At 43.0% G+C, this 27556-nt stretch overlaps 1 protein-coding gene across 1 annotated transcript in view; it reads right to left on the bottom strand.

Annotated features, from left to right (window-relative positions):
* LOC147030880 (complement factor H-like) overlaps nt 1-27556 on the bottom strand; it is a 374343-nt gene that overhangs the window by 119017 nt on the left and 227770 nt on the right. Inside the window, exons 20-22 of the mRNA XM_085875422.1 lie at nt 20956-21009; nt 20299-20435; nt 20087-20167 (exon numbers count right to left, since the gene is read on the bottom strand). Of these exons, the coding sequence (XP_085731548.1) occupies nt 20087-20167; nt 20299-20435; nt 20956-21009 (272 nt within the window). The remainder of the gene's footprint in view (nt 1-20086; nt 20168-20298; nt 20436-20955; nt 21010-27556) is intronic.

The raw sequence follows: 27556 nt of genomic DNA, 5'->3' as shown, positions 1-27556 counted from the left end.
TATAATGTAATTCTGTTATTCTTAAGAAAATTCAAAAATGATTTGTTGTAGAAGTCTGAACCCTCATAAGTCCACAATTTTTTTTAGGTTTTCTCTTGCTTTAATAAAATATCTGTTGAAAGGCTAACATAAGAGTATTACCTGTTTTGTTTTTCAAAGGAACAACCCTCGCATATCTAATCCTCGAATCAATAACGGTTAAAGCATACTTGTACCCCTTATTGTTGAGTTCAATCAAATCAGTGGACAAGATATAATCTAGATCATATTATACACAAGATATATGTATATATATATATATATATATATATATATATATATATATATATATATATATATATATATATATATATATAATATAATATATATAATTATTATATACAAGACCAGATTATATACACAAGATATAATCAGCAGCAATTCAATATATACTCTATCATCCTTATTTTTCATATCCAATTGTTTGTCAAAATACTTTGATTCATCCCTCACAGTTGAACCTTGTTTTCCATCTTTTGTTAGAAGAAACATTAATCTCGGAAGGAGTTTAATAGGGGGTTGAGCAGAACTCAAGAACCTTAATTCATTATTAAATATCAATACCTTTTCTTTAACAGGATGGAATATTGCTGGTTGTTCTGTTGGAATGAGACCTGCTGTGGTTTTTTAATTTGTTGAATATTCATTGTTTTGGAGAGCATTCACAACATAATCAGGGGGTTGATTGATCTCTTTCAGTTGTTGAAATAATCCTTCATTATCATATTCTAATTCTCCTATATGCTCGAATTCTTTCTCCGTCATTTGACTGAAATCTTTCAACATTTGAAGTTTTTTGGAGTATATTCTATTGTGGGAACTGTGGAAGCATCGATAATTTTTTCTTGGGAAGTTTTTAAAAGTGGTTTTAATAATCTCTTGTTTTCTTTAAAATGCTTCTTCACCTGTTAGTTTCTGTCAGTGTTTCTTCTTTATGTCTTCCTGTTGTTTTACAACTTTTGAAACCAACTCTTGATGCTCCTTAAATCTTCTTGCTCTTTCTTTCGCATCCATTTATTTATTGGAAAATATCATTCACTGAATTATAAAGGTCAACAGGGAATTTTTTACTTTCTTCATCATTACAGTAGACGTGTTCAAATAAATCCTTTTCTTCAAAAATTTCATCAAATTCTTTATTGACATTAATACGAGTTGTAATTTCTTCTTCACTAATACTTGTATCTCTGCTTTTCATACGTTTGAGTTGAGTTTCTTCATCAACATCAAAACCGAATGATAAAATCTGAACTCCATTACCACTCAGATGTTTAATAATTTGTCTCATTCCTTCTGGATGAGTTTCTAATATCCCTTAACCACCAGGTTTTAGTTTCTTTAACTCACTCTTACAATGTGAATATTTTGTTGTACCAAGAGAAACCTCCTCAAATATTTGGCCTTCATTCCTCAATCGCATATGTTCCTCGACTGAAATATAGTAATAATCTTCACCTTCGACTTCTCCAGGTCTTATTGCTCTCCTTGTTGTTAATTTACCAAAAGAGACAAAACTTAAGAAAGAGGTTGTTAATATTCAAAACAAAGATAATAAATGTTTTCCATGGTCTGTTCTTGCTCACTTACATCCTCCACAATGGAAACATGAAAGGGTTGAACATTATAAGAAATACGAGAATACATTAAATGTTAAAGATTTAAAGTTTCCAATGCCATTGAGAGATATTTCTAAATTTGAGAAAATGAATAGTCGATCTGTTCATGTATATGGATGAACGGATCCAAACAAACTTCAGATATTAAAAATTTCAAACAACGATAAAAATGATGAAACACGTATTGACCTTCTCTCCTTAACTTCAAAGGAAAAATCACATTATGCTTTCATTAAAAGTTTATCAAGATTAACCAAATCACAACTATACAAGAGAAAATGTAAAACATATCCTTGTAAGAGATGTCTCAACTTCTTTCACACAAAATAATGATTAAATCAACATTCGAAATATTGCAGTAATCAAAAATCAACCGCAATCAATTTAGCAAAACCAGGTTCAAACATATCATTCAAAGATTTGAACAAATCTATAAAACATCTGTTTGTGATATATGCCGATTTTGAATGTATCCTTGAAAAGATAGAAACTGTTTCTCCAAATCCAAATAAATCATCCACAAATGAATATCAAAAACATACTCCTTGTGGTTTCTGCAATTATATCAAATCATCTGTTGGTGATTAATACAACAAGTTAGAACTTTATAGAGGAAATGATGCCTCAGAGGAGTTTGCAAGACAAAGAGAAATAATGGTTAAAACCAATAAACCAATGTCATTAACAAAGGGAGAGAAAAAGGAATTTGGAAAGAACAGTATCTGTCATATTTGTAAGGAGAAAATTGAGGGAGAGGTCAAAGTTAGGGATCATTGTCATGTTACTGGAAAATATAGAGGTCCAGCTCATTCGCATTTTAATCGAAATTACAACCCCCCAAACTTTATTCATGTCTTTCTTCACAACAACGTTGACCATGACACACATCTATTTATAAATGAACTTTCAAAGACATCTGGAGATATTTCTGCCATTCCTAACAGATCAAAAACACATCTCATTCACAAAAACAATTCATACATCCCCCATAACCCATATCAGATTTCTTGACACATACAAGTTTATGGCAGGTCCATTATCTAACCTTGCATCAAATATTAAAAACTTCCCGAATCTTAAATCACATTTCTCAAATCAAGAAGAGATTGATCTCTGATCACAAAAGGGGAATATATCCGTACGAATACATGGATTCATTTGAGAAGTTTAAAGAAACAAAACTTCCTTCAAGGGAAAGTTTCTATAGCAAGTTGAATAAAACTCATATTTCCGATAGAGATTATACACAAGCTAAAAAGGTTTTGGAGAAGTTTAATATAAAGAATCTTGGAGAATATCATGATTTGTTTCTTAAAACTGATGTATTATTGACTGATGTGTTTGAAACTTTTAGAACAGTCTGTCATCATAAAAAATTCTTATGGATTAGACCCCGCTCACAATTCCACAGCCCTGGGTTTGGCTTGGAGTGCTATGTTAAAAATGACAAAATAGAATTTTGAATTAATCAGTGATATAGATATGCTTTTAATGATAGAGAAGGCTAAAAGAGGAGGAATATCTCAGGTATGTTCCATGAGATATGCTACAGCAAAAAGCAAATATCTTCCTGATTATAATAAGAATGAGGACAACTCTTACCTGATGTATTATGATGCTAACAATTTGTATGGGTGGGCTATGTCTCAATCTTTACCTTCTGGAAAATTTAAATGGGTTAAAGAAAAACATTATGAAAAAGTTTTACAAGACATTGTTGTCTCCTCTCAAAAAGAATTGGATGAAGCTGAAGTTGGATATTATTTTGAGGTTGATTTAAAATATCCAGAAGAACTTCATCACAAACATAAAGACTAACTTATGCCCCTGATAAAGAAAGTTCAAGAAAAGAATGGTTAAGTAATTACCATCAGTCATTTAATATCGAAGATAAATCCCCAGAAAAACTACTTACGACATTAAATGATAAAGAAAGTTATGTTTTACATCAAAAGAACTTGATAAAATATTTATCTGCTGGGTTGAGAGTGAGAAAAATTCATCGAATTTTGAAATTTAAACAAAGTCATTGGTTAAAGACATATATTGATTTTAATACAAAAAGGAGAACAGAAGCAAAAACAGATTTTGAGAAGGACTTTTATAAATTAATGCATAATGCTGAATTTGGAAAGACTATGGAAAATGTTAGGAATCCACAAAACATAAGACTTGCTACATCTTGGAAACAGGATTCAAAGTTAATTAAAACACCAAGTTTTGAATGAGTGGAGGTGTTTTCAGAGAACTTTTGTGCTATTCATTTGAAAAAAGAGAGTATTGAAATGGATGAACCTATTTATATAGGAACATCAATTCTTGACTTGTCAAAGTCGTTAATGTATATCTATTACTATAATAATTTAAAATAAAACTAAAAGGATAATGTGTCATTGTTATATATGGATACATATAGTTTTATATTAGAAATCAAGACAAGTGATGTATATGAGGATATGATTGATGATACTGATATATATGATACAAGTAATAATAAGTCAGGTGATGTGTTGTTTTCATCAAAGAATAAAAAAGTTATTGGTAAGTTCAAAGATGAATTGGGTGGGAAGGTCATGAGTGAATTTATGGGATTTAGATCAACGTCTTTTGCCATTATGTATATAGATAATAATAACATTGAAAGGTGTGATAAGAAGCTCAAGGGAATAAAGAAAAATATAATCAGGGAAACAATAAACTTTCAACATTATTACAACTGTTTAACCTTAAAGAGGAAAAGTTCAGAAAAATGAATACAATAAGAAGTTATAAACATCAATTATATGCAGAAGAGATAAAGAAGAAAGCATTCGGAGCTTTTGATGATAAAATATATATATTTAGAGAATGGAATCAATGGTCTCCCTTATGGTTATAAGTACAAGTGTTAAGATATTGGGTTTGGAATTTTCACAGGCTTCCACCATCTTCTTACTGATTTATAAATGACAGAACCAAGCGATAACCAAACCAAAGAGTGGAGATGTAATTGGCCTTGGTACTTAAATAGGAAACATGGAGAATGTGAGAAATATCAAATAAGTGTTATTGAAGAAATAACTGGGGTAAAAGTAGATTTAAAAAAGTGGATAAATTTAAGGACAAATAAGTTGGAGGATGTAAAGAAAAAAAAAAAAAAATATATATATATATATATATATATATATATATATATATATATATATATATATATATATATCCATGAATTGACTGAAAACTTTGATGGTTATCAATTGAGCAATGGAAAAACAATTTCCTACAATCTCAAAATGATATGTGGCTCAGGAGGTGGTCAAATGAGAGCATTAAGAGAAGTTTATCATTTCATTTCTGCTCAACAAAGACAATTAAACCAAGAACCAAGTTCCAAGTTATTCTTTGTGAATCTACTCGATGGAAATGAATGTTTTCAGAAAATTAAGATATTCCCTAAAGTATAACATGGACAAATATTCGTTGATTCGCTCTTTGAGTATAATTAGAATATGAAAGGGAAGAAGTGCTTCAATCATTAAGTCTCAATCTTTCATAGTCTCAATTTTACATTTGCTTGTATGGGAGGGGGAGGAACTGAATCTGCCATTTTGATGTTTTAGCGTTTGGGTCAGAAAGTTTTTCCCTTTTCCCCCATTAATTTGAATGGGCGTCCCAGAAACTCCTTTTATCATCAACTGAGGGCCTCGGTGTTACCCGGTGTTCAACACAGGAGGAGGTCATAAGGCCCATAAAACCTGCATTATTATTGGCAACTAATAGTCACTTATCTATGTTCTATCCGTTTAAATGCTGCCCAGGCAAAAATTCCACAGTTCGAACAAGATTTCTTCAATATTAGAACAAGAGAGTAGTAATCTCATATGCTATTGTTGGTAACAGTTCCAACTACAGTAGTGTGCAGAGAATTACTCGAGGAAAGGAATGCTATTTTTGTCTGGGGAGCATTGAGTAATTCCATTTTCCAAGGAAGCAGCACATTCCATTTTTAATGTCTTTGGCTTGACGAAACAGGGGTTAGAACCACCAACCTCCCAGGCTCAAAGTGGATGCTCAAACCATTAGGATGCCGAGGCTGGTATAGTTAAAGTTAGATTTTATAGCCTGTGGAAGATTGTGAGTGTTAGTGGAATGTCTAGCTAATTCTAGTCCAGGAGCCAGGTGGCCGATTTTGAGGTTTTGGTATCAAGCGACTGAATAAACGCCGGTGTGATTTTTGGGTAGCCTAATGTCTCAAGTATTCAGATAAGTTGAGCGGACCTTTCAGATCAGTTGCTTAATACCCCTACGATGGCCATCTTTAAAAATGGCCGCCGTATTTTTTGAAATCCATATAAGCTAGTTTAGAGTACAATAAGTCAACTTTTGGTTAAGGTAGACAGACTTGTGAGTGCTCATTTTGTTTGGTAGAACCTGCTGAATCTTATGATATGTGGATTGTTTAGTTTTCTGCGTTTCTGAGCTCGGCATTGAACTTTGTATGTGAAAATTGTGACTATTTTGTCACATTTCATCAAAATATGCAGAGAACTTCCCTCACTACATCGTTAAAACTATTGTTCTGGTGATAATTTTACTTTGGTTGAGTCAAGATGGTTCTTCTGAATCTATAGAATATGTAGTATAACCCAAGTGAGGCAATTATCCCATGAAAAATGGATATATTTTGGAAATTAATTTCCATGTATTGACTGAATTTGGGGTAGGGGTAGTCGCAGTTCATAATGAAGTCCACTCCCCATGTATCAAAAGTTTACTCAGATTGGTATTTTACTTCAAAATATCCACTTTTAACAAGGTTTGCACATTTTTCTAAATTTGCTCTAACCCTTTAAGACCGAAAATATCCCGCAAATACGTTTTTTTTTAATAGCCTGTGAATAAGTAATTGTACGCGTACTCTGAGTCAAGAAATGACAAAGAATAATCCCACAGGTATAAAAGTAGTCATCAGTTAGTCACAAGAAGAACCATGGATTTCCTATTGTCTGTTTTGAAAATTCAAAGTTCTTTCTGGGACCCCCCTGTAGTTCTTAATTCACCGTGCTGCCACCATGTGGAAACACAGCAAAACAAATTGTTTGACATAACTGTACATTTCCTTCACTGGGATAAGGGAGAAGATTCTCATTGATTTTCATTTCTCCATCTGTTATGTTCATTACATGATCCCAAAGTTTTTCACAAGTTAGTATCATCTTTTACTCATCAACCCCCCATCCATTACCATATAGAGGCCTAGAGAAGTGCACACTCACAATGTAGCAGTGGTCCTTTAGAAGTACACAACATGATATACATAATACATACATACATACTGTTACGAATTCTGGCCCGTCCGGCGTGCGATCTGCCACGTAACTCAAATCGCGACGCGTCGCCCACCAGAACGGACAATTCAGTCGTGACCCTCTTGGAACTACCGCCAAGGAGCTAGCCACGGGTGGGGGTTTAACCTCATCACAACCCAGTCCGCATTCTACCCGCGTGAAATAGGGTGAATCGCCGAATGTCGATACACCTAAGTACCCGTGCGGGTAGCGTACCGAGGAGTTGTACCACGCCGCAGGTCGACTCCGGACACAAACCGCTTAAGCAGCTCGTTCCGTGCTGCAGGGAAAACCGAGCCGAGTTATCGTCGACTTCGACGGTTCAGATTATTTATTGGGTGTCTACACCCACTACCAATCCCTTACGTGATGCAAGATGGAACTTTCAAACAAAGGAAAGGACGCAACGAAACGGGAAACAGTTCAACAAGCAAGGACATTTATTATACAACACATAAGCAGGCAAATAGGAACAAAAGCAGGCAAACAAAAGTAAGGGAAAGCACTCCGACCAAATATAATTAATAAATGTACAGTCACTTAAGCAGTTTCTACTTTACACGACACGGCGCCACAAGATCCATACAAAACCCCAAAAAGAAAATGGTGACTTCCCTTTGGGCCGTCGAGTCCTCCTCCAATGACCGTCGGCGTGGTCGCGCCTGGCCCCGACTCCTCTCGCGGTCTGCGAGCTCTCTCCGGCACTCCTCGCCCAAACGCGCTGTTGCGTCTCCTGTCCGTGCCTCCGTGGACAGGCCACCCGCCAAACCGCGAGCACAGGACCAGAACGAGCCAAAACCCAGCCCCCACAGCTGCCGGAGCAGACGAGCGCAGAGGAAGAGGAAGAGCCAGCGAGGAAGAAGAACCGCGAAGCCAGGACCAGGATGAGAGAAGAGGGAGTGAGATCCACGAGGAAGGAGAAGAAGAAGAAAAAGAAGAACGCACCCTACGCGCCCTTTATGGAGCCGGGCTCCGCCCTTTGCTCCGCCCCGTTCTCGGCTCCACCTCTCTTCGAGGCGTTTCCAGAAAGCTCTCGAAGGGGGGCGTGCCCCCACTCCGACCGCCTCATGCCGTGCATCCACCAATCGGGAGCGAGCTGCCCCACCCCTTCCCTTCACACCAAGCGTGGTGGGGGGGGGTATTCAGGCGGAAGCATCAGGCGGGGAAATTAGGCAGGAAAACCCCACAGGCGTTGTTGGTTTTCTTCTCCACGCGCCGTACGCCCACGTTCTCAGACCCTTTCCACGTGGAAAGGGTCGTATCGTGGTCCGTGGAGAACAGCGTTCGGAGTGCGGGAAGTGGCGAAGGTGGTGCTGTTGTAAGTTTGATCCAAAATAACGATAGAACAGAAAAACGGCTATCTCAAAGGATCGCAGCCCGGTGAACACGGAAATTCCCTCTAAACAACGGGTGTGGGCTAACTACACATGAACTTATCGATATATCAAACCTGAGGACCTTTCTGGTGTATTGCAAATTTCCACAGCCGTAACACTTTTTCACAAGTTAGTATCATCTTTTACTCATCAACCCCCCATCCATTACCGTATAGAGGCCTCGAGAAGTGCACACTCACAATGTAGAAGTGGTCCTTTATAAGTACACAACATGATATACATACATACATGGTGCTGCTCTTGTAGATGCAAATGCTTAGAGCCTGGGGTAAAGAGGAGCGCAGTCCCATCACTCACTTGCCTATGATACCATTCTTCATTGAAAACTGCAAGGGGAAAATCCCTTTTTCAGATGTTTGCAATTTTGGGGATTTCAATCCGGCTGGTGTACCATTTTCGAAGTTAAAAAGGAAGGGATTAACCAACTACTGTGGAACACATTGTGGCCTATAATTCAGTTGACGTTCTATCTTTTCAGGTCCCATTTTGAAAATTTCAAAGAGAAGACAGAGCCATACGTCATGACCGATTCTGAGGAAGACTGCAGGAAAACGAAGTGCCCAAGAGTCGAAAAAGCCAAATGTGCAATATGTGAGGGAGAATGTTATGTGGATGAACTTGTTAAACTTAAAGACATTGCGTCTTGGCAAAGACTCGATGAAATTGCTAAGATAAGACATATTGAACCTATTTTGAGGATTGCTGATGCCAATCCTCCATCCGCACTGGATATCCGTTATCATAAGAAATGCAGAGACAGATTAATGCATGTTAAAAATCTGAGAAAAATTCAGGGTGATCTAGGTAACTTGAGTAGTGAGCCTCATTCTGTTCAGCGGAGGTCTTCACACCAGTCCACAGATGCTGTGGACAAATCACGTGTCTATCCAGAAGTATGCATCTTCTGCGAGAAAAAGACAAAGTACATTCAAGGTTCTCGCACAAGGGAACCGCTCATTCAGTCCTCAGAACTAATGGCTGATGAAACGGTACGTGATGCCGCTATTAGGAGATGTGATGAGAGGATCATTGCCCTCACATCCCATGACATTGTTGCTGCTGAAGGGCACTACCATGCCACCTGCTATAGGCGTTGCACATTAAACTCAAAACGAGACCAATCAACGGCACCAAAGACCGCATCGCAGTCTGCAGCGGGCGACGATGGCTACGCCAATGCTGTGGGAGTCGCACTGGAGAAGTTATATTCGTATGTGCGTTGTAACATATTGTTCAATCCTCGCCTGGTTTCCCTGGTAGAAATCACAGCAAAATTGGAATTGTTTTTCATTGAACAGGGTGTTGAAATTAGAGCATCCACAAAAAAGAACTTACGCAGAAAACTTGAGGCTGAATTCGGTGACACCTTGCACTTTTTTGAAACAGATCACAGAGTGTTTCTTAGACCACATAACCGTAAAACCGATGACATTGCATCTGAAGTTATCCGTTTAGAAAAGCGAATTCAGCTGTACAACCAAGGACAAGACTGTGTCCAGTTGATTGAAAATGTTGCAATCATACTCAGGGATAGCATCAAGGGTAGCATACAAGAACAAATGTGGCCTCCGCACCCCGAAGAACTGGACAAATCATACATTGAGTTGCCAGAGTGTCTTATGACATTTTTGAAGGTGCTCCTGGGGGGTACACAGCGTGACGCATCTGACCGAATCTCGAGGCTGTCATGGTCATTTGCGCAAGATATCCTGAATGCTGTGACAAATGAGCAGGTTGTCACACCTAAGCATGTCCTGTTAGCTTATGTTGTGAAAACATTGACAGTTAATGTGGAAGTCATCAGGACCCTCAATAGGCTTGGTCGCTGTTGTTCCTATACCCGACTCGAAGAAATTGACACAGCATTATGTGTTGAGAAAGTTAGTCGAGGAGATGGTGGCATTCCCAAATAAATTCATCCTGGTGTCCCAACTGTTTTAGCCTTTGACAACATTGACAGGAGGGAAGAGACACTGAGCAGAGAAGGAACAACACGTCGTATTAACGGTATTGTGATGCAGCCTGTGTCTTTAACCTGTGCTCTGCAGAGGCAAGATGAGCCAATCGTTTTTAAGCAGGAGAAAAGAAGAACAATTGAGACAGTTAGTGACTGTCTGCCATTGTATGTAGCAGGCCACAGAATGGTTCCACCCCCACTAAACACGCCAACTTTGTCAATGCCATTCACAGATGCATCCACAAGTGCTCACCAGCGAAATTACATTTGGCTTCTTGTGCGGATGCATGATATTCACAACCAGATCATACCATCATGGACTGGATTCAATATCCAGACAAGGGACAATGTTTCAGTCTCCAAGGACACCGTTGGTTACCTGCCAACAATCAATGCCCCACCTTCAGATCTTTCTACTGTGCAAGAGATTCTGTGCAAATCAGTGTCCATTTGCCAGTCATTAGAACTTGACAAAATATGTGTGTTAATGGACCAAGCTTTGCATGCCAAAGCTACAGAGATAGCTTGGAAACAACAGTTGAAATTCGAACGTATTGTCTTGATGATGGGAAATTTTCATGTCATCTGCAATTTACTGGGCATAATTGGAAAGCTGTTTGGATCTGCTGGACTGTGTGATCTCCCGGTTGAATCGGGGATAATAGCAGAAGGGTCAATTGAGAAAGTTTTATTGTGTCAGCAATACAACCGAGCTGTGCGTCTTCATAAAATCGTTTATGAAGGGATGATGCGACAGGTTTGGTCAGGGTTTTTAGAGTGGTGAGACAACAACAGCCACCATGATGATCTTCACACGCTTGATGAAACCTTTCGATGTGTGGCTGATCTCCACGAAAATATGTGCTCTGTTACACTTGAATCACTTGAGAAAGACATGTCTTGCCAAAGGATACTTCATCTTTTTGAGGTATACTTGGATGTTCTGCGCAATGATAGTGGTCCTGTTTCCGCATTCTGGATGACGTACATTGATCTGGTGGAAATATTACTTGGTCTGATCAGAGCCGATCGTGAAGGCGATTGGTATCTTCACCTAGCATGTTTTCGTTAGATGATTCCATGGTGTTTTGCAATGGACAAAACCAATTACTCGCGCTATCTTCCAGTTCACTACGATCAGATGATGATGCTCAATTCTGTTTGCCCTGATCTTCACCAACATTTTCTCAATGGGGGGTTTTCTGTTCAGCGCAGCAGTGGAAACCCATTCAGGAAAATTGCTGTAGACCAAACCCTTGAGGAAACTGTAAATAAAGACACACAGACTTCAGGTGGAACCAGAGGGTTTAGCATGAAGCATGGGACCGTGTCTCGGTACTACCTCACAGCAGAGCATAGGGCAGAAGCCTTACGTCAACTCAGGGAACTAATTTTTATCCAAAGTTTATCAGGACATCAGGATCTGCAGAGATCTCGCATCAGTAAAGATGAAGCGGACGTAAAGGCTGTGCAGGAAATGCTAGAGAGTAACTGGTTGAATCCATTTGACGAGGGATATTCCGATCTGGTGAGCATTTCTACTGGGCTCATCGCTCCACCCGATCTCTGCAAGGACTTGCTCAGCGCACAGGAGAAGGGGGAGGAGGCGTTTATGGGGTTTACTTTGAAATTGGAAAGTGGAGAAGGTTTCTATGAACCTATAAAGAGACTGAAGCTGAAAACATTTGCTGACCTACAGAAAGTAACAACTGTGAAAACATGAGACAAAGAGGTAGTCCTGAAAGCAGACAACTGGCTTTTTGGTAAAATGATCCTTATTTCTGAAAACAGAAAGCTGGATATTAGAGACGTTCTTTCGTATCCTCTAGGACCAAAAACCATGGTCATTGGCTAATGGGGATGACACATTAAAAAAAGACCGACAAAGCCTGGCTTGGGAATCATATTGAGAAAGAGGCAGCGAAGGTTGACCCACCATCAGATCGAACGGCCACGATAATTGATGGCATGGGTTTAGTTCAGAAAATGAATGGGGGCAATCACACATTTGCTGAAATGTCACAGAGGATCTTGAACTATATACTCAACGAGGGGAAGGGAAGCAGCAGAATTGATGTTGTGTTTGATACTTACAAGGACAGTTCAATAAAAAAAGGTGGAGCGGATGAACCGAGGCTCTGCTTAAGGCATACATAGTCTTCAAAGAGATCCGGGCGGGCCACGGGATAAAAAAAAATTGGAGAAGGTTGTTGTCAAGTGGGGAGAGTAAGAATAATTTCATCAAATACTTGTCAAGTAGTTTGAAGGATCCATCATGCCAAAACAAACTCTGAGACACAGAACTTTTCGTCACATCAGGCGAAAAATGTGTAAGGATGGAAAGTGACCGGGTAGAGGAGGTTTCCGAACTTGAGTGTAGTCAGGAAGAAGCTGATACTAGGCTGTTTCTGCACTGCAGACATGCTGCTTCTTCTTTTTCGAAAGTGATGGTTATATCAGAGGACACTGATGTCCTAGTGCTCCTTCTTGGATTTCATCTTGAATTGGGAACAAGGGTACTGCTGAGACGAGGAAAAAAGAACAAAATTCGCATTATTGAAGGGGACCATCACTGAAGGGGATGTAGAAATTCAATGGCTTACCATTCGACCTGCACCAGATGTTGTTCTGTCTTTGTTGTCTTGTGATTGCTCCCGAGTGTGCAAGAAAGGCACATATTCATGCATAGACAATGGTATATTGTGCACACCGGCTTGCAAGTTAAAGGAGTGTGCTAATTGGAAAGAGGATGAGGATGAAGATGATTTCACGCAAGACGTAGATGACAGCGACGATGATGGTGATTAGTGATTTGAGAAGACTGTTTATTGCCACAGGCCTTCCTGAAGCATTATAACCAACTTTCTAGAATCAAGATAGATGCTAACTTCATACTAAATTGGACTTTTGGTCAAAATTTCAATTCATGGGTCGTTATAAGTATTTTCAAGAATGTTTCACGAAAAGTCGGCCAAAATACCTCATTTTCGGATATATTTGTAATTTTTTACAGAAAACGACTTGTAGAAACCACTTTTATAACACACGAAAGGAATTTGTATGTAACTTTGAGCAAGAAATGATCCCAAATAAAAGGTTTTAATCCATTCCAATGATGAGTTCTTACATTTTAGTTATCTTTCCCAGTTTCGTCGGAGGGAATGGTGGCCATCTTTGAAAATGGACACCGTAGGGGTATTAAGCTACTGAAATGAAATGTCCGCTTGACATTTTCTGACATCTGAGATGTCAAGCTACCCAAAAATCACAACGGCGTTTATTCATTCGCTTGATACCCACTTTTCACCTGGCTCATGGACTATTCTGGATTATGGGACCATCTCACGTTAACAAGCAGTTTCTGGCTCTATCTGGATATAAAATTAACTCATTTATTACAGTGGCTTGTGGAAGGGGCTTTCAGGAATGTTTATGAGCTGTGCATGGAAGTGGCAAAGCAGAGCAGAGGGAATGGAGATAAGATCCATTGTGCAGTGCTGTGTTAGTGTATTGTTTGCGTTTCATCTTTTCAATTCACTCAAGTTTGGACAATGTCCAACTATCAGTTGGACATTGATTGTTCAAATGACCTTGGGTTTTTGTAAATGTTCAGATTTAAGAAATCTTGGACAGTTTTGTAGCATGTGCGAATTACTGGCAGATGGAGTTTAATGTTAGGAAATGTAAGGGACTGGGAATATGTAGGAATAATAGAAACAATGAGGACAAAATGCAAGTAGCAGTCTTGAAGCGGGTGACACAAAAGAAGGATTTGGGGGAGGTATCGGAAATATGGGGTGTTCGCAAACACACTGTGCCAGATATCTACAGGAAAAGCTAACCAGGTTTCAGGTGTACTTGCAGGGGGATAAATTATAAATCAAGAGGTTTAAACCCTGGACAGGAATGTAGTGAGGCCTCACCTCACCTACAATACTGTGTTCAGTTTTTGTCACCACAACCAAGGAAGGACATATAGCTAACACAGAAAGGGTTCAGCACAGAGTGATTGGATTGAACTTGGCTCTAATTACACCAAGTTATGAGAAGTGCCTGAAGGAGATAGGACTTCATGCGAAAGAAAGGAGATGATTACGAGGGGTTGTTGATCGAGATGTTTTGGATAATGAAGAACCAACCTTCAAATTTATTTATGTCATAACCCTTAAGAAGTTCAATCCCTGAGGTAAATATCACCTTCATCCACCACATTTTCCAGGAAAATCTGATTTCCAAGCTGACTTTTAAATTCAGAAACAGAGGAAAATATCGACTCATCCAAATGGTTGCTCGATACTCTGACTTTTTAAAGACTTCAAGGTGTTGTATGCACTTACACAGCATACGAATTCGCAATGTGTTCTGGCATTCCTTATTCCTTTCTCTCACTCCTGGATACTGGAGAAACCATAGCTTTGAACAGAGTTAACATTACACACCCACCAAGAGGGTGTTGCACATAGCCTGCTGCTTTCTTACATGCCACCCCCCCCCCCCAACCAACACCAACAACCTCATCCTTGTGAATCATTAAAAGGTCGATGCTTCTGGCTCACCTTCAATCTTTTTTGGCTCCTCCCCCACCCCAATTTTTACCTCTTAAAGTGTGTTACTTCAAGCTGGCTGTCCATCAATGTATTTTGTCATCTCTAACCTTGACAACCGGTGCATGAGGTACACTTTCTACTCTCACAGACTATGTGAGTAAAGTTTGGTGCATTTCACATTCTCAATAAGGCATGTCTGTCTGTCTGTCTCTGTCTCTGTCTCTGTCTCTGTCTCTGTCTCTGTCTCTGTCTCTGTCTCTGTCTCTGTCTCTGTCTCTCTCTCTCTCTCTCTCTCTCTCTCTCTCTCTCTCTCTCTCTCTCTCTCTCTCTCTCTCTCTCTCTCTCTCTCTCTCTCTCTCTCTCTCTCTCTCTCTCCCCTGATGGCTGTTGGTGGGTCGAGTGGAGTGTCATGGTTAATGTGTTGTCTTGATAAGCTGTGATGTGCCGTTTTTTCGCTTTTTATCCCTTTTTGCATCGTTTTTTTCACCTCTTTCGCTTTGTTTCCTTCTACACATCATTATTTGTGCCCCCACCGTCCCCTCTTCATTAGACCTCGCACTTCGGCCTTCGCTTGTGACGTCTTCACTCCACCCCACTCCGCCCATCTGTCCTTGTTATCTCGCGGTTTGCTCTTCGGTTCATCTCTGCCCCTTCCCTTCCCTCCCCTTTCACCTGTTTTCTCCTCGCATACCTTTTTCCTGAGATAGAGAAAGAGCCCATGGCTTCTTTGTGGATAGCTTTTAGTTGGCGGCCCATCCCGGCCCTTCAACTGATCGTTTTTTCTTCACTGTAGCTGTGTTTATTTCCTTTGGAAACCTGTCTCGGCTCGAAGTTAATTACTGCACGAGAGCAATCACCCCTCCTCCCCCTTCCTAAATATGACCTTGTTTTCCCATTATGCAGCATTTGAAGCATTAACACGAAAACATGGCGTCGTCTGCATTCCACCCGACGACGTCAGTGTCGAGGATCTCATTATCGCTACAGGAAACATAGTCGGTACTGACAAAATTTGTGCAGCCTCACGAATGAACAAACGTGTGGTTATCTTCATGTCTGAAGGCACTGTCACACCTAGATGATTGAGCCAGCAATGGCAACGTATAAAAATGTATGTAAAACGTTGGCGTACGCTTAAATTTTGATGTTTTTTTTTTTAAGTTTTGGTCGTATTCATAACGAGTTGGTCATATTCATAACGTGTTGGTCGTATGCATAACATATTAGTAACAGGCACAGAACGTTTCGTTGTCTTATAGATAACTTATACCAACGAATGCTTAGCCTGTTGTCGGCATTCACAACCTATGCCCAACGATAGTTTAACTTAGGCATGGCGCGCTGCACGTATCGCCGGCGAACTCGTGGCGTAGCCTGTTAAAAACCTGCCGCACGCCGATTTAAATCATAACTGCCTGAAAATTGAAAGTGTCAACCACGCAGTCACACCTTGACGATTTAGCCAGCGTATGCCGACCTATGAAAAATTTGCCGAACCAAGCTGGCACACGTCGAATACGGTATGGGTAAGTTGTGCATACGTTAAGAGCACGCTGAAAAACGATGAAGTATGCTGTCATAGTTCGTGGTACGTCTCGTACGTCGTGAAATTTCAAGCATGCTGAAAATTTTACAACGTACTCGCCGTATGGCTCACACGTTCCACTACGCTCGGAATAAGTTGTAGGCACGATATGCGATCGTTGACACACATCGACACAAGTTCCTTGTAAGTTACTTATAAGTCGAAACACGGCGAGGTAATGTTTAGCATACCTGAAACTTATTTTCTCCGTCAAGGCACATTTTCTTTTTTTCTCCTTGGCTCCGTGAAGGCACGTGACAAAATATCTGAAGTTGTTGTTGTTGTTTTTTTAGTCTATCACGAATTTTAAAATATAATCGGACATTTGCTTTTAAGTTTCGACGTCGACGTGACAATATCCTCAAACAGAAAATATTCGCAGGGGAGGAACTAAGAATAAGACATGAGCAAACTGAAGAGGCAATCGGACGTGACATAACTGCACGTGACGAAATATCGGAAGTTATTGTTTTTTTTTAAACGCTGCCAATACACCATTATATGGTAGCTGTAAATTAGAAACACGTTCAGTAAGTTCTGTGGTCTTCCGGAAGACTTCAATCAAATACGTCTACATACGTCAATATGCGTTGGAGGTACGTTACACATAGGTTCAAAGCACGTTACTCATAGGTTAGAAATAAGTTTTGGGTACGCTAAGCATTACCTCGACGTGTTTCGACTTATGAGTAACTTACAAGTAACGTGTGTCGACGTGCGTCAACGATTGCATAACGTGCCTACAACATATGGCCAGTGTAGCGGAACGTGTGAGCCGTACGCTGGCATACGTCCTAAAATTTCAAGTATGCTAAAATTTGAGGACAACCGCAAAGTACAACGATGAAAGCCAGCGTACTACGACGTATGGCAGTGTTTTTCAGCGTGCTCTTAACATAAACAAAACTTACCCATCAAGTATTCGACGTGTGCCAGCGTTTTAGACAAATTTTTCATAAGTCGGCATACGCTGGCTAAATCGTCAAGGTGTGACAGCGTCTTGAGACATAACTGGTTCATTAAGTTGTATCGATTGGACTATCAACAGACGACGGACATTTCATGCTCATCTCCCCTCACGACACACCGGCCGTGAAGGTCATTATCTCGAACGCTCTTCCTTTCCTGACGAATCAGATGCTGATCTCCGAACTATCTCGTTATGGTTCTGTGGTTTCACAAATCACTGTTACTTTTACATAGCCAGGACGATCGGACGAAGCACATGATGTCTTTTAGGAGACAAGCTTATGTGGTACTTCCTCCCTCTAATGCTGAAAGAACCTTGAACATTGTTTTAAAACTCAAAATTGATAATCATGATTACCAAGTCTACGTAACCACTGACACCTTGAAATGTTTTGAATGTGGTAATTTCGGACACTTGAAACATTCTTGCCCAAAGGCTACCTCGTTGAACGATGAAACAAACCTCGTCAACAAGGATCCGTCTTCTCCTTCTTCCTCGACTGTGAAGGAAGCGAATCCCGTGTCCGGTAATTATGCCCAGTCCTCCCAGTCCGATAGTCCAAACAGCAAAACAAATGTTTGGGATGGTTTCACCATCGTTTCATCAAGTTAGAGAAAGACTTTACCTGATGGCCGTTTAACCCAGAAGAAGGTAGCATTTACAAATGAGGAATCTGTCAGTAATGTTCCCACAGTTGTGACTAACGTCACTCTCCAATGTTTACCCATAATGGACCCGGGACTTACGGCCAACAAGTTTAACCTACTTGCCGGTGAGGACATAGACGTTTCCCTTACAGAGACCGCTTTACCCGTCATCGCAGTAAAGGAAACTGTTTCACTCGTTAAAAACTCTCCGACTGGAAAGTTAATTGACGGTGATGCACAGACCACGAGTGATGAACCTGCTGTCACTTTGGTAAATGTTAACCCTGAATCCTTCTCAGCAGGAAATAGCGAAGCAAATGTTAACCCTGTTACTGTTCCCAGTCCATCACGTGGTGAAGCTGGAAATGCAGGAAATGTTAAAAATGGATGTTTTACAAGACCCCCCCCCCCAAAGTATTATCTACCTCCACGCCGTTGGAGGTCAATATCACTGTTACGATCGAGGGATCGAGTGTTGTAGTTCACACCTGTGAGCTCCTGCATTGCCTGGTTTATTTCTGCACAGGCAGGCATTGATTGTCGCCATACAAGCCGTTGTTGCTCTGTCATTCCTCGCCCTCGTGTGAGCCCCCCGCTGGTCTTCAAGCTTCTCATCAGAACTTGTTCGATGATCAGGTCAGATGAAAGACCTGCCCACAGGCGATCACTTCGTCGAACCACATAGAAACACTCATCAAAACGTTGTTGGACATTGGAATGTTGAGTTTTGAGGTTGGACATCTGCTGCAGATACACCCTCGCAGATTTGGCATACAGGTTGTGGCCCGAGGCTGCCAGGTAAGGCAGCATTTCCTGGATGGCCTGTAGATGTAGTGCCCAGTTCCCAGTGCCCTCTGCCCGGATGTCTTTGCATAGAATGTCTAGCATGTCCATATACTGAACCCAGAGCGCTGAAGTTCTAAAAGATATCTTTGCAGACTCGGCATGCTTCTGAAGGTGGTCTTTGATTCATTTCAAGACCTCAGACTTACATACTTCTTCCACAGACTGGGGTTGGCAGAAGTGTGATGAGGGTTTTGTGCCACTTCAGACATCAATAGCTCCAGCTCCTGAAACATGTTAGGTGTCATTAGGTGCAACTGCCAGGCTGAATGTAGCACGATGAGATGCACATGCAAGAAGCACAACATTGAGTGCACTCCAGCTTGTGGAAACTGCAGGGGCTCTGGCTGCACAAACACTCTATGTGACAATGATGAGGATGATGACGACATTGTCGAGTTCTAACTTTAATACGCTTGATTTTTCTCAACATGAATAGTAAGTTTATAATGGATGTAGTTTCTGAGTTTAATGCGAATTTTCATTTTCATTCCGAAACCTTCGTCAGGCAGATGTGATTGCCCCGAGTGGAATTGTGAATTTTGTCATGTTTCAATGATTTACATAATTATATTGTATTGCCATAGACTTGATATCATCTTGTATCTTCAACATTTCGTATTTTTTTGGTCCAGGAGCCAAAATCAGTATCAGGTAAATATATATTTTTTTCAGGACAAAACATTGACATTTTTGGACAAAAAGCTATAATTTTTTATTTTACCCTCAACACATTTCACTTTTTTATAATTATTCTTGTATATCAATATACTCACCATAACCAGAAACAATTAGAATGCAGAAAAACATATATTTACATCTTAAAATATCAATCTTTACAATTTTCTCATTTTCCCTGAAGTCGGGTGGCGGCCATATTGGATTTCCATGATTTCAGGACTTTCCCCCGGGAGGATCCCTTAGGAGTTTTTTTCTGTCACTGAGGACATATCCAGGAATCAAAATCTGTTGAGTTTGCTTTTGTTGCAATTTGTGGGAGGTTGACCAAATATTTCTGCTAAAATGCCTGTACTATCTCCTCTTCTCTCTCCAGTTTTGTATTACCTTTCCATTAACCTCAATTTTATAGAGAAAATAATATTTGTGAGCACATTGCTATTTTGGAAATTTCAAAAAGAAAAACATCAGGAAGGTACTTACTGCACCATTCTCAATCTCCAAACACTCTTCTTGTTTGTCTCTTCCCTGCCTTTCATCAATTTCCACATTATTCTTTAGAACCTGCACACCCAGCATCTGCAGTTAAACTTCACCATGTGGCATCATATAATGTCCTCATTTAAACAGTACTTGTCTCAGTATACCTTCTTGTATGTGGAGAAAACAAACACCAAACAGGATAACGTACCCACCTTGATCTGCCAGTAATTCTTTCCCGAGTAACAAAGGACTGTTGGTTTGGAAAGACGTGAGTCGAGCCAAGTGAGCCGAGCCTCTCTCAAACTGTTTGCTTGAAAACTTAGATTTCCTCCTGAACCCTCCTGCACGACTGAAATACAAAATACAGAAAAAAAAACATTTCCTCCAGACTTACAGCAAAACCATCTGTGTTACTTTGAAATAGCAAAGACCAAAAAAATAATAATAATAATTCTGTGTGTCAACAAAGGTGGAAACATGTTAAAGAAGGGATCGTGAACAATTCAATACAAAGGGATTTCAGATTCGGTTAAACCTGAGTTTCTCCAAAACAGACACAGGTGAGGTGGGTTGGCTTGTTTGGGATTCCAATCAGAACCACTGGTTCATCAAGGAGGAAACCAATGTCCAAATCACCTCGACCATCAATTAGAAGGTGTCATCGTCATCTATGAATATCCATGTAATTCATGTAATCATACACTGATTATTCCTAGTATGCTTGTCCTCAATGTAAGTTAAGTACCAGCTCCTCCATGAGCCTTAGATCACTGTAAATGAAAAAAAAAACAAGTTAAAAAGGCATGCCACTAACCTGTCTAAAGACAATATTTTTACAAATCACAAAGGTATTGTAATGCACTTGTTACCTGCATCTTTTGGAAGGGACACGGTCCATAGGCCTGTTTGTATTTTCTTCAAATCTTAAGTGGGATTGAGAAAGAAAAAGGGAAGAACAGTAAAGGGGAGATCATTACAGATATAAACTGAACAAAACTGCAACAACTGATAGAATACAATTCAGAAGAAGTCATTTCGGCATTATTAAGAAGATAAAATTACATCACATTGGTCAATACGCATGTTGCAATGAACAACATATTTATAGCAAAATAGCTGCAGCGATGGAGTGGGGAACATCGTAGACTGAGAATGTTTCTACAACATGCTCGAGGTGGTTGTGGGAAAATCTACACTTTTGATATTCCAAGATGAGACGATATTTGAGAAAACAAAAAAAGGAAAATATACAATTCGACAGAAGAGACAAATGCACTTTTGAAATAATTTTTGTGAGAATATTAGCGAATGGGCACTTCCCATTATTGCAGGTGGCTCATGATGCTCTGAAATCAGCTCCAAATATCACATAATGTTGATTTTTTAAAAAACAACATTATTCCTTGCAGATATTACACAATCTGACAAAGTTCATGAGACAAACGTACTATTGTGTTCAATGTCTGCCAACACGGACTTGCCTCGCTGAAGCGACGTGTTTCACGAATGTCAGAAATCAAAGTGAATCATGCACGAGCAGTTCGCGTGGTTTCCCCCAGTCAGAATCCATATCCTACTGGTCTCTTAAAATGAATGTTTAACAAATTTTATCTCCATTCGGGATTTACTCAAAGCCAGGCCAAAACCATTTGTGTATGCAAGAATAATAGCGGGGAGTATCGGAGGACACGTGCACTTAAGGAATAATAGCTTATTGAAAGGAGGCACAGGACAACAAAAACACAGAATCCAGAGAAGAAAGGTAGAACAGAACGAGGTATTGTAATGGACTCGGGGTTCGAGGCTTGCCATGAGGGGAAGCACTCGGGTCCCTTTCGAACGCCCGGTACTGAGGCCACCGGGCACAGATAATTTCACACACCTGCAGGTTGCTAAGCAACCATGAACGCCGATTGGCACTGCCAATCTGGGCAGGGTTACACTACTTCACATGATACCATTCCTGTGGACGGCCAAGTCAATTGGTGTTTCATGCCCTCAGCGCATACCTGGATTACTGCTGAGCAATACAGTGAGTATGCGCTGGCTAACAGGAGCAAATTTGGTGGGGCAGAACTTCCTGGCTAAACTAATGTGCAGACAATGCTGGACCAATGAAAGAAAAGACGAAACGGGCTGGGTTCATTTATAACATAAGCAATTTATTAAAAGCAAGGGTAAGTAAAGGTCATGCAGCACAGTAAAAAGGATCTTATTTAATAAAATGTACACCAGGGGAAAGCCAGGATTCATGGGTGCGGCAAAAGAAATGCAATTATTTGCACAAGAAGAGAAAGACACAGAGCAGAGCTAAGCTGATGTAAACTTGTGCAATCTTATATTATGCTGCACATTACAGGCACCAACACATACCAGACACACACACATGAGGATATTAGAGATAGCCCAGTTGAGGTTTAAGTGACCTCATTACACCTGGCGCGGTCAACGGACCTCACAACTCAATTGCTTTGGAGGGGGGAGGAGGGAAGAAAACTGGGGTGTATACGGTGTGTGAGCGGGAGGTGCAAAATGTGATGCAAGAGGAAGTGTGAAGAGGTGCGAATCGGTATGATCTTTCAGTAATGCGTCCACAGTGGAATAGACAACATATTTGAAAGAAAAATGCATGAGAGACAGCTCAATGAGGCATTGAGGAGAGCCTGAAGATGTGTCATTCATGATGACTGTGGAACGCCGTGGGTGCCAAGCGCCAATGACACCGTGATGACCCGGCAATGACCCAGCAACAACTCAGAGATGCTCGCCTGGCTTATTCTTGCACTGCCCTCTCAGGTGGCTCTCATTTGTCAAGACTGGTAGATGACGACGCTCGGCAAGGAAAAGGCGGTGGACCCAAAACAAGAAGGACGAAGGATGAAAAGTCAAAGGACCCTGATTTGCTCTCTTTTTATCGAGCCTGGGGTGAAGTAAGAGCCAGAATTTGGATCAAGAAACCCTGCAGGCATTTCCTTGTGTCCGCATTGATGCATAGACGCCAACCCGACCAGTAGCCCCACCCCGCCAGACTCCGAAGCCAAAAATGGCCTCAGCCACGCAACAAAGCTCCTTGATTTACCTGGGGCGTGGGTTTTCAGGAGCACTCTCTGGCCACGAAAATGCACTGGACTCCACCTTAACAGTGTTAATTAGCAGAGTACCAGAGCTATCCAGTGTGCTGTATCACGTGATTGGGTTTTCGTATATCATGCCTCGCCCGCTAGGGGTGGCAGGAATGTACTTCCGGTCGCGCAATAAAGCGGATTTGATGCGGGCACGCTTGCTTCTCGTGTTCCACGGCACCTCGTACACTCTAGTTGGCTGACGAGGATGATTGAAAACGGACATGTGCCCGTTTTCGTCAGAGACGACTTCGAATTGTTTTCGGAGCAATTGGGATGCTATTTTCACGCGAATGATGTGGTCGACGAGAGCAAACAGAAGTCGATCTTGCTCGCTTCACTTTTGGCGGAGCATTATCGACTACTGAGTGATTTGGTGGCGCCGGACAAGCCCCGTGATGACAGGCTGTCGTTTCAGGACATTGTGGAGAAGATGAAAGCACACATGGCGCCGGAGAAGTCATTACAGCTCGCTCGGTACCAGTTCGATCGCCTCTGGAAAGGGGCAGAGGAACGCGTCGCTGATTTCATGGCACGGATTAAGCATTCTTCCGTGGCCTGCAGGTTCACGGCAGGGGAGCGTCCAGCTCGGCTCAGGGATCGTTTTATCGCTGGTTTACAAGATGCGAAGATGGTTTCAGCGGTTCTACGGCTGAAGGGGGAAGCCATTACATTCGACTCGATGATCAGCACGGCTACAGCGGTCGAGCAGACTCACGGGGATGTTCGGGCCATCACCGGCCACACGGGATCGCGAGCACCCCGGGACGCATGCTCGACCTTCGGTGTGGGTCTGACGTCGCCGCGTGGCTGCACGTGCGGCGACTTGGCCCCGCGGACATGTTTGGGATGCGGAGGTCTACACCTGCGCCGTGCGTGCCCGTATAAAGGCACCGTGTGTTTGAATTGTCACAAGGTGGGTCATCTGAAGCGTGTGTGCCGTGGGGCGCCGGCCACCGTTCGGGTCATGGACGGCGATGTGCGGGTCATGACCCGGGGTGGAACCGACGGCCGTTGATGGGCCTGTTTTCAATTGGCCCGGCGGCGGCGCGCCTGATGACGGTGGAAGTCGAAGTGAACAAAACGCCGATCACGTTCCAGGTCGATACGGGAGCGGCTGTGTCGATCATCGGCGAACAGACCGCGCGTAGACTCGACGGCCTGAAGCTTATCAGGTCCAACCTCACGCTGTTCATGTACACCCGTGAGAAGATAACGCCAGTCGGGATGGCAGACGTGTCTGTGCGGTACCAAGGCCAGGTCGCCACGCTTCGGGTGTACGTTGTGCGGGGGAGGGGACTGTCTCTCCTCGGCAGAGATTGGCTGGCCCGCATCAGGCTAGACTGGGCTGCAGTTCACCTTGTGCAACCCGTGCCGAGCTGGTGGGAGGATCAGTTGGAGAAGATTCTTCAAAGACATCAAGGTTTGTTTTGCGACGACCTTGGGAAACTCAAGGGCATGGAGGCAAAACTCTTCCTGAAGGAGGGGTGGTTCCTCGTTTTTGTGAACCACGTCCTGTGCCGTATGCCCTGCGGGACAAGGTCAAGGGTGAACTGGATAGGCTGGAGGCCTGTGGAGTGATCGAACGGGTGTCGTACTCAGATTGGGCCACCCCGGTTGTCACGGTGCTGAAACGGAATGGAGACGTCCGTTTGTGCGGGGACTTCAAATCCACGGTTAACCTGGGGCTCAGCGTGGAGCAATATCCACTGCCATCAATCGATGAAATATATGCGCGATTGTTGGGGAGTCAATACTTCACAAAGCTAGACCTGCGTGATGCATATTTTCACCTGCCGATGGATCCCGGGAGTAGCGAGCTTTTGACAATCAACACGTGTCAAGGACTCTATCGATATACCCGACTCTGTTTTGGGATTGCTTCGGCTCCAGCGTTGTGGCAGAAAGCCATGGATCAGGTTTGCATTGGCCTGCCCGCTCAGACCTACCTGGATGATGTGCTCATTGCGGGGAAAATGGCGGACGAGCACCTTGCGAACATTGCCCAAGTGCTGGCAAAGCTAGAAGCGTGCGGTCTGCACTTGAACAGGGACAAGTGCGCGTTCTTCAAGCAGCGCTTGTAATACCTCGGGCACATAATTACGCCGGAGGGGCTGTTGAAAGGTCCTCGGAAGGTGGAAGCGATTCAACACATGCCACCGCCTCGCGACAAGATGCAGCTGCGCTCGTTCATTGGTATGGCCCAGTATTACCAAAGGTTCGTGCGAGGGCTCAGCTCACAACTTGCGCCGTTAACACGGTTGCTCAGGAAGGACGAGTGCTGGGCTTGGGGGCCTGCACACCAGGCGTCGTTCGACCGCTTCAAGCGGCTGCTCACAGAGGATACCGTCCTCGTGCACTACGAGTCTGCGCGTCCGCTTCTATTGGCATGCGACAGCTCTGCATATGGCATCGGGGCAGTGCTCTCCCACAGGATGGATGATGGTTCCAAGCGGCCTGTTTGTTTTGCATCCCGGACCCTGTCCGCAGCAGAACGGGGATATGCCAAGATCGAGCGTGAGGCTCTCAGCCTCGTATGGGGTGTGCGGAGGTTTCATCACTACCTGCTGGGGTGGCATTTCACTTTGCAGATGGATCACAAACCGCTTCAATTCATCCTGAGACCCGAACGCGGGCTGCCGGTGTTAGCAGCCGCGCGAATACAGTGGTGGTGTCTGTTTCTTGGTGCTTACGATTATGATATTCAGTTCCGAAGCACCGAGAGGCATGCTAACTGCGACGGGCTCTCACGCTTGCCGTGTGCGGAGGGTCCAGCTGCATCTGAGTTGGCCGACCGGATTAATGTGTTCGCGCTGGGCCAGGTCCAAAGCGGGCCGGTCACGGCCAGACAGGTCGCGGTGGAATCGGCTCGTGATCCGGTGCTCGCCCGTGTCGTCCAGGCGATTTCTATGGGGAATTGGAGCGATCTGCCTTCAACACCGGCATTTCAACCTTTCACGTCACGCGCATCGGAGCTGTCGTTGGTCCAACGGTGCATTATGTGGGGAATGAGGACGGTGATTCCACCGAAGTTCAGGCAGCGGTGTTTGGAAGAACTGCATGTCAGTCACCTTGGCGTCGTGAAGACCAAGAGTCTTGCTCGTAGCCTGTTGTGTTGGCCGGGGTTGGACAAAGACATTGAGCAGTTGGTTAAGCGTTGCGCCACGTGCCAAACAGATGCTGATAACCCGCGTCAAGCTTCGGGACTATGGCCTACCCCAGTAAGAGCCTGGCAGAGGGTCCATGTAGAATTTGCGGGGCCGGTTAATGGCAAAATGTTTTTGATTGTGATCGATGCATTCTCTAAATGGCTGGAGGTTGTAGTAATGCAGCATACATCAGCAAACATTACAGTAGAGAAACTGTGGACGACCTTTGCTAATAAAGGGTTGGCGGAGATCCTGGTCTCTGATAACGGTCCGCAGTTCATTGCGGGTGTATTTGATGAGTTTATGCGCCAAAATGCTATTCGACATCTAAGGTCCGCACCGTATCATCCAGAGACAAATGGGCAAGCTGAGTCGTTTGTTAAGATCTGGAAACGGGCTTTGCGCAGGGGGGGTGTTGCACCTGTGCAGACGGTGGTCGATGTCTTTTTGCTCCATTACAGGAACGCAATTCATTCTGTCACGGGTGATTCGCCTGCCATAGACGGGCTCTATGGACGGGCATTGCGGTTCAGACTGGATTTGCTGCGACCTGGAGGGTCAGGGAGTGGGGCGGTGTCGCGTCCGATGCGGCTGCGTGGCTTCGATGTGGGACAGCGGGTAATGGTGCGCGATTATTTCCACAGTTCCAAATGGGTGCCGGCTGTGTTCTCTGTGGTACTGGGGCCGGCGAATTGCATGGTGCGGACTGATGGTGGGGAAGTGTGGAAGTGGCACGTGGACCAAATGCATGATCGCTGTCCAGCGTCACCCCCCACCCCCCCGGGCCGAACGATGTGGGACCCCCCCCTGTAATGTCGCCGGCGCCAGACGTTGTATCGCCAGGGCCGGATGTGCCAATGCCCAGGGGGTCCCCGCCTGATTCTGTCCTACCCGGGGACGTCGGGCAGGCTGGTCGGCCGGGGGCGGTTGTTATTGCGGATGGCGCGAGTCCGGCGAAGGTGTCGCCTCGACCGAGCCGGAAGGCGGCTGAGCCTGGACTGTCTGGCGGCGCTGCCCATCCGAGGCGGGTCAGGGTGCGGCCGCGGTACTTGGAGGATTATGAGTGTTGATGGGTTTCAGCTGGTCATGTTATGATTGTCCTTTCATCATTTGACTTGCCATTTTATGAGGGGAGGAGTGTGCTGCATCACGTGATTGGGTTTTCGTATATCATGCCTCGCCCACTAGGGGTGGCAGGA

This window comes from Eptatretus burgeri, chromosome 3, assembly GCF_056783735.1.
Source record: "Eptatretus burgeri isolate ZD-2024b chromosome 3, Ebu_testis_v1, whole genome shotgun sequence".
In the NCBI taxonomy this organism is placed as follows: Eukaryota; Metazoa; Chordata; class Myxini; order Myxiniformes; family Myxinidae; genus Eptatretus; species Eptatretus burgeri.
This window is presented reverse-complemented; position numbering and strand designations above follow the sequence as displayed.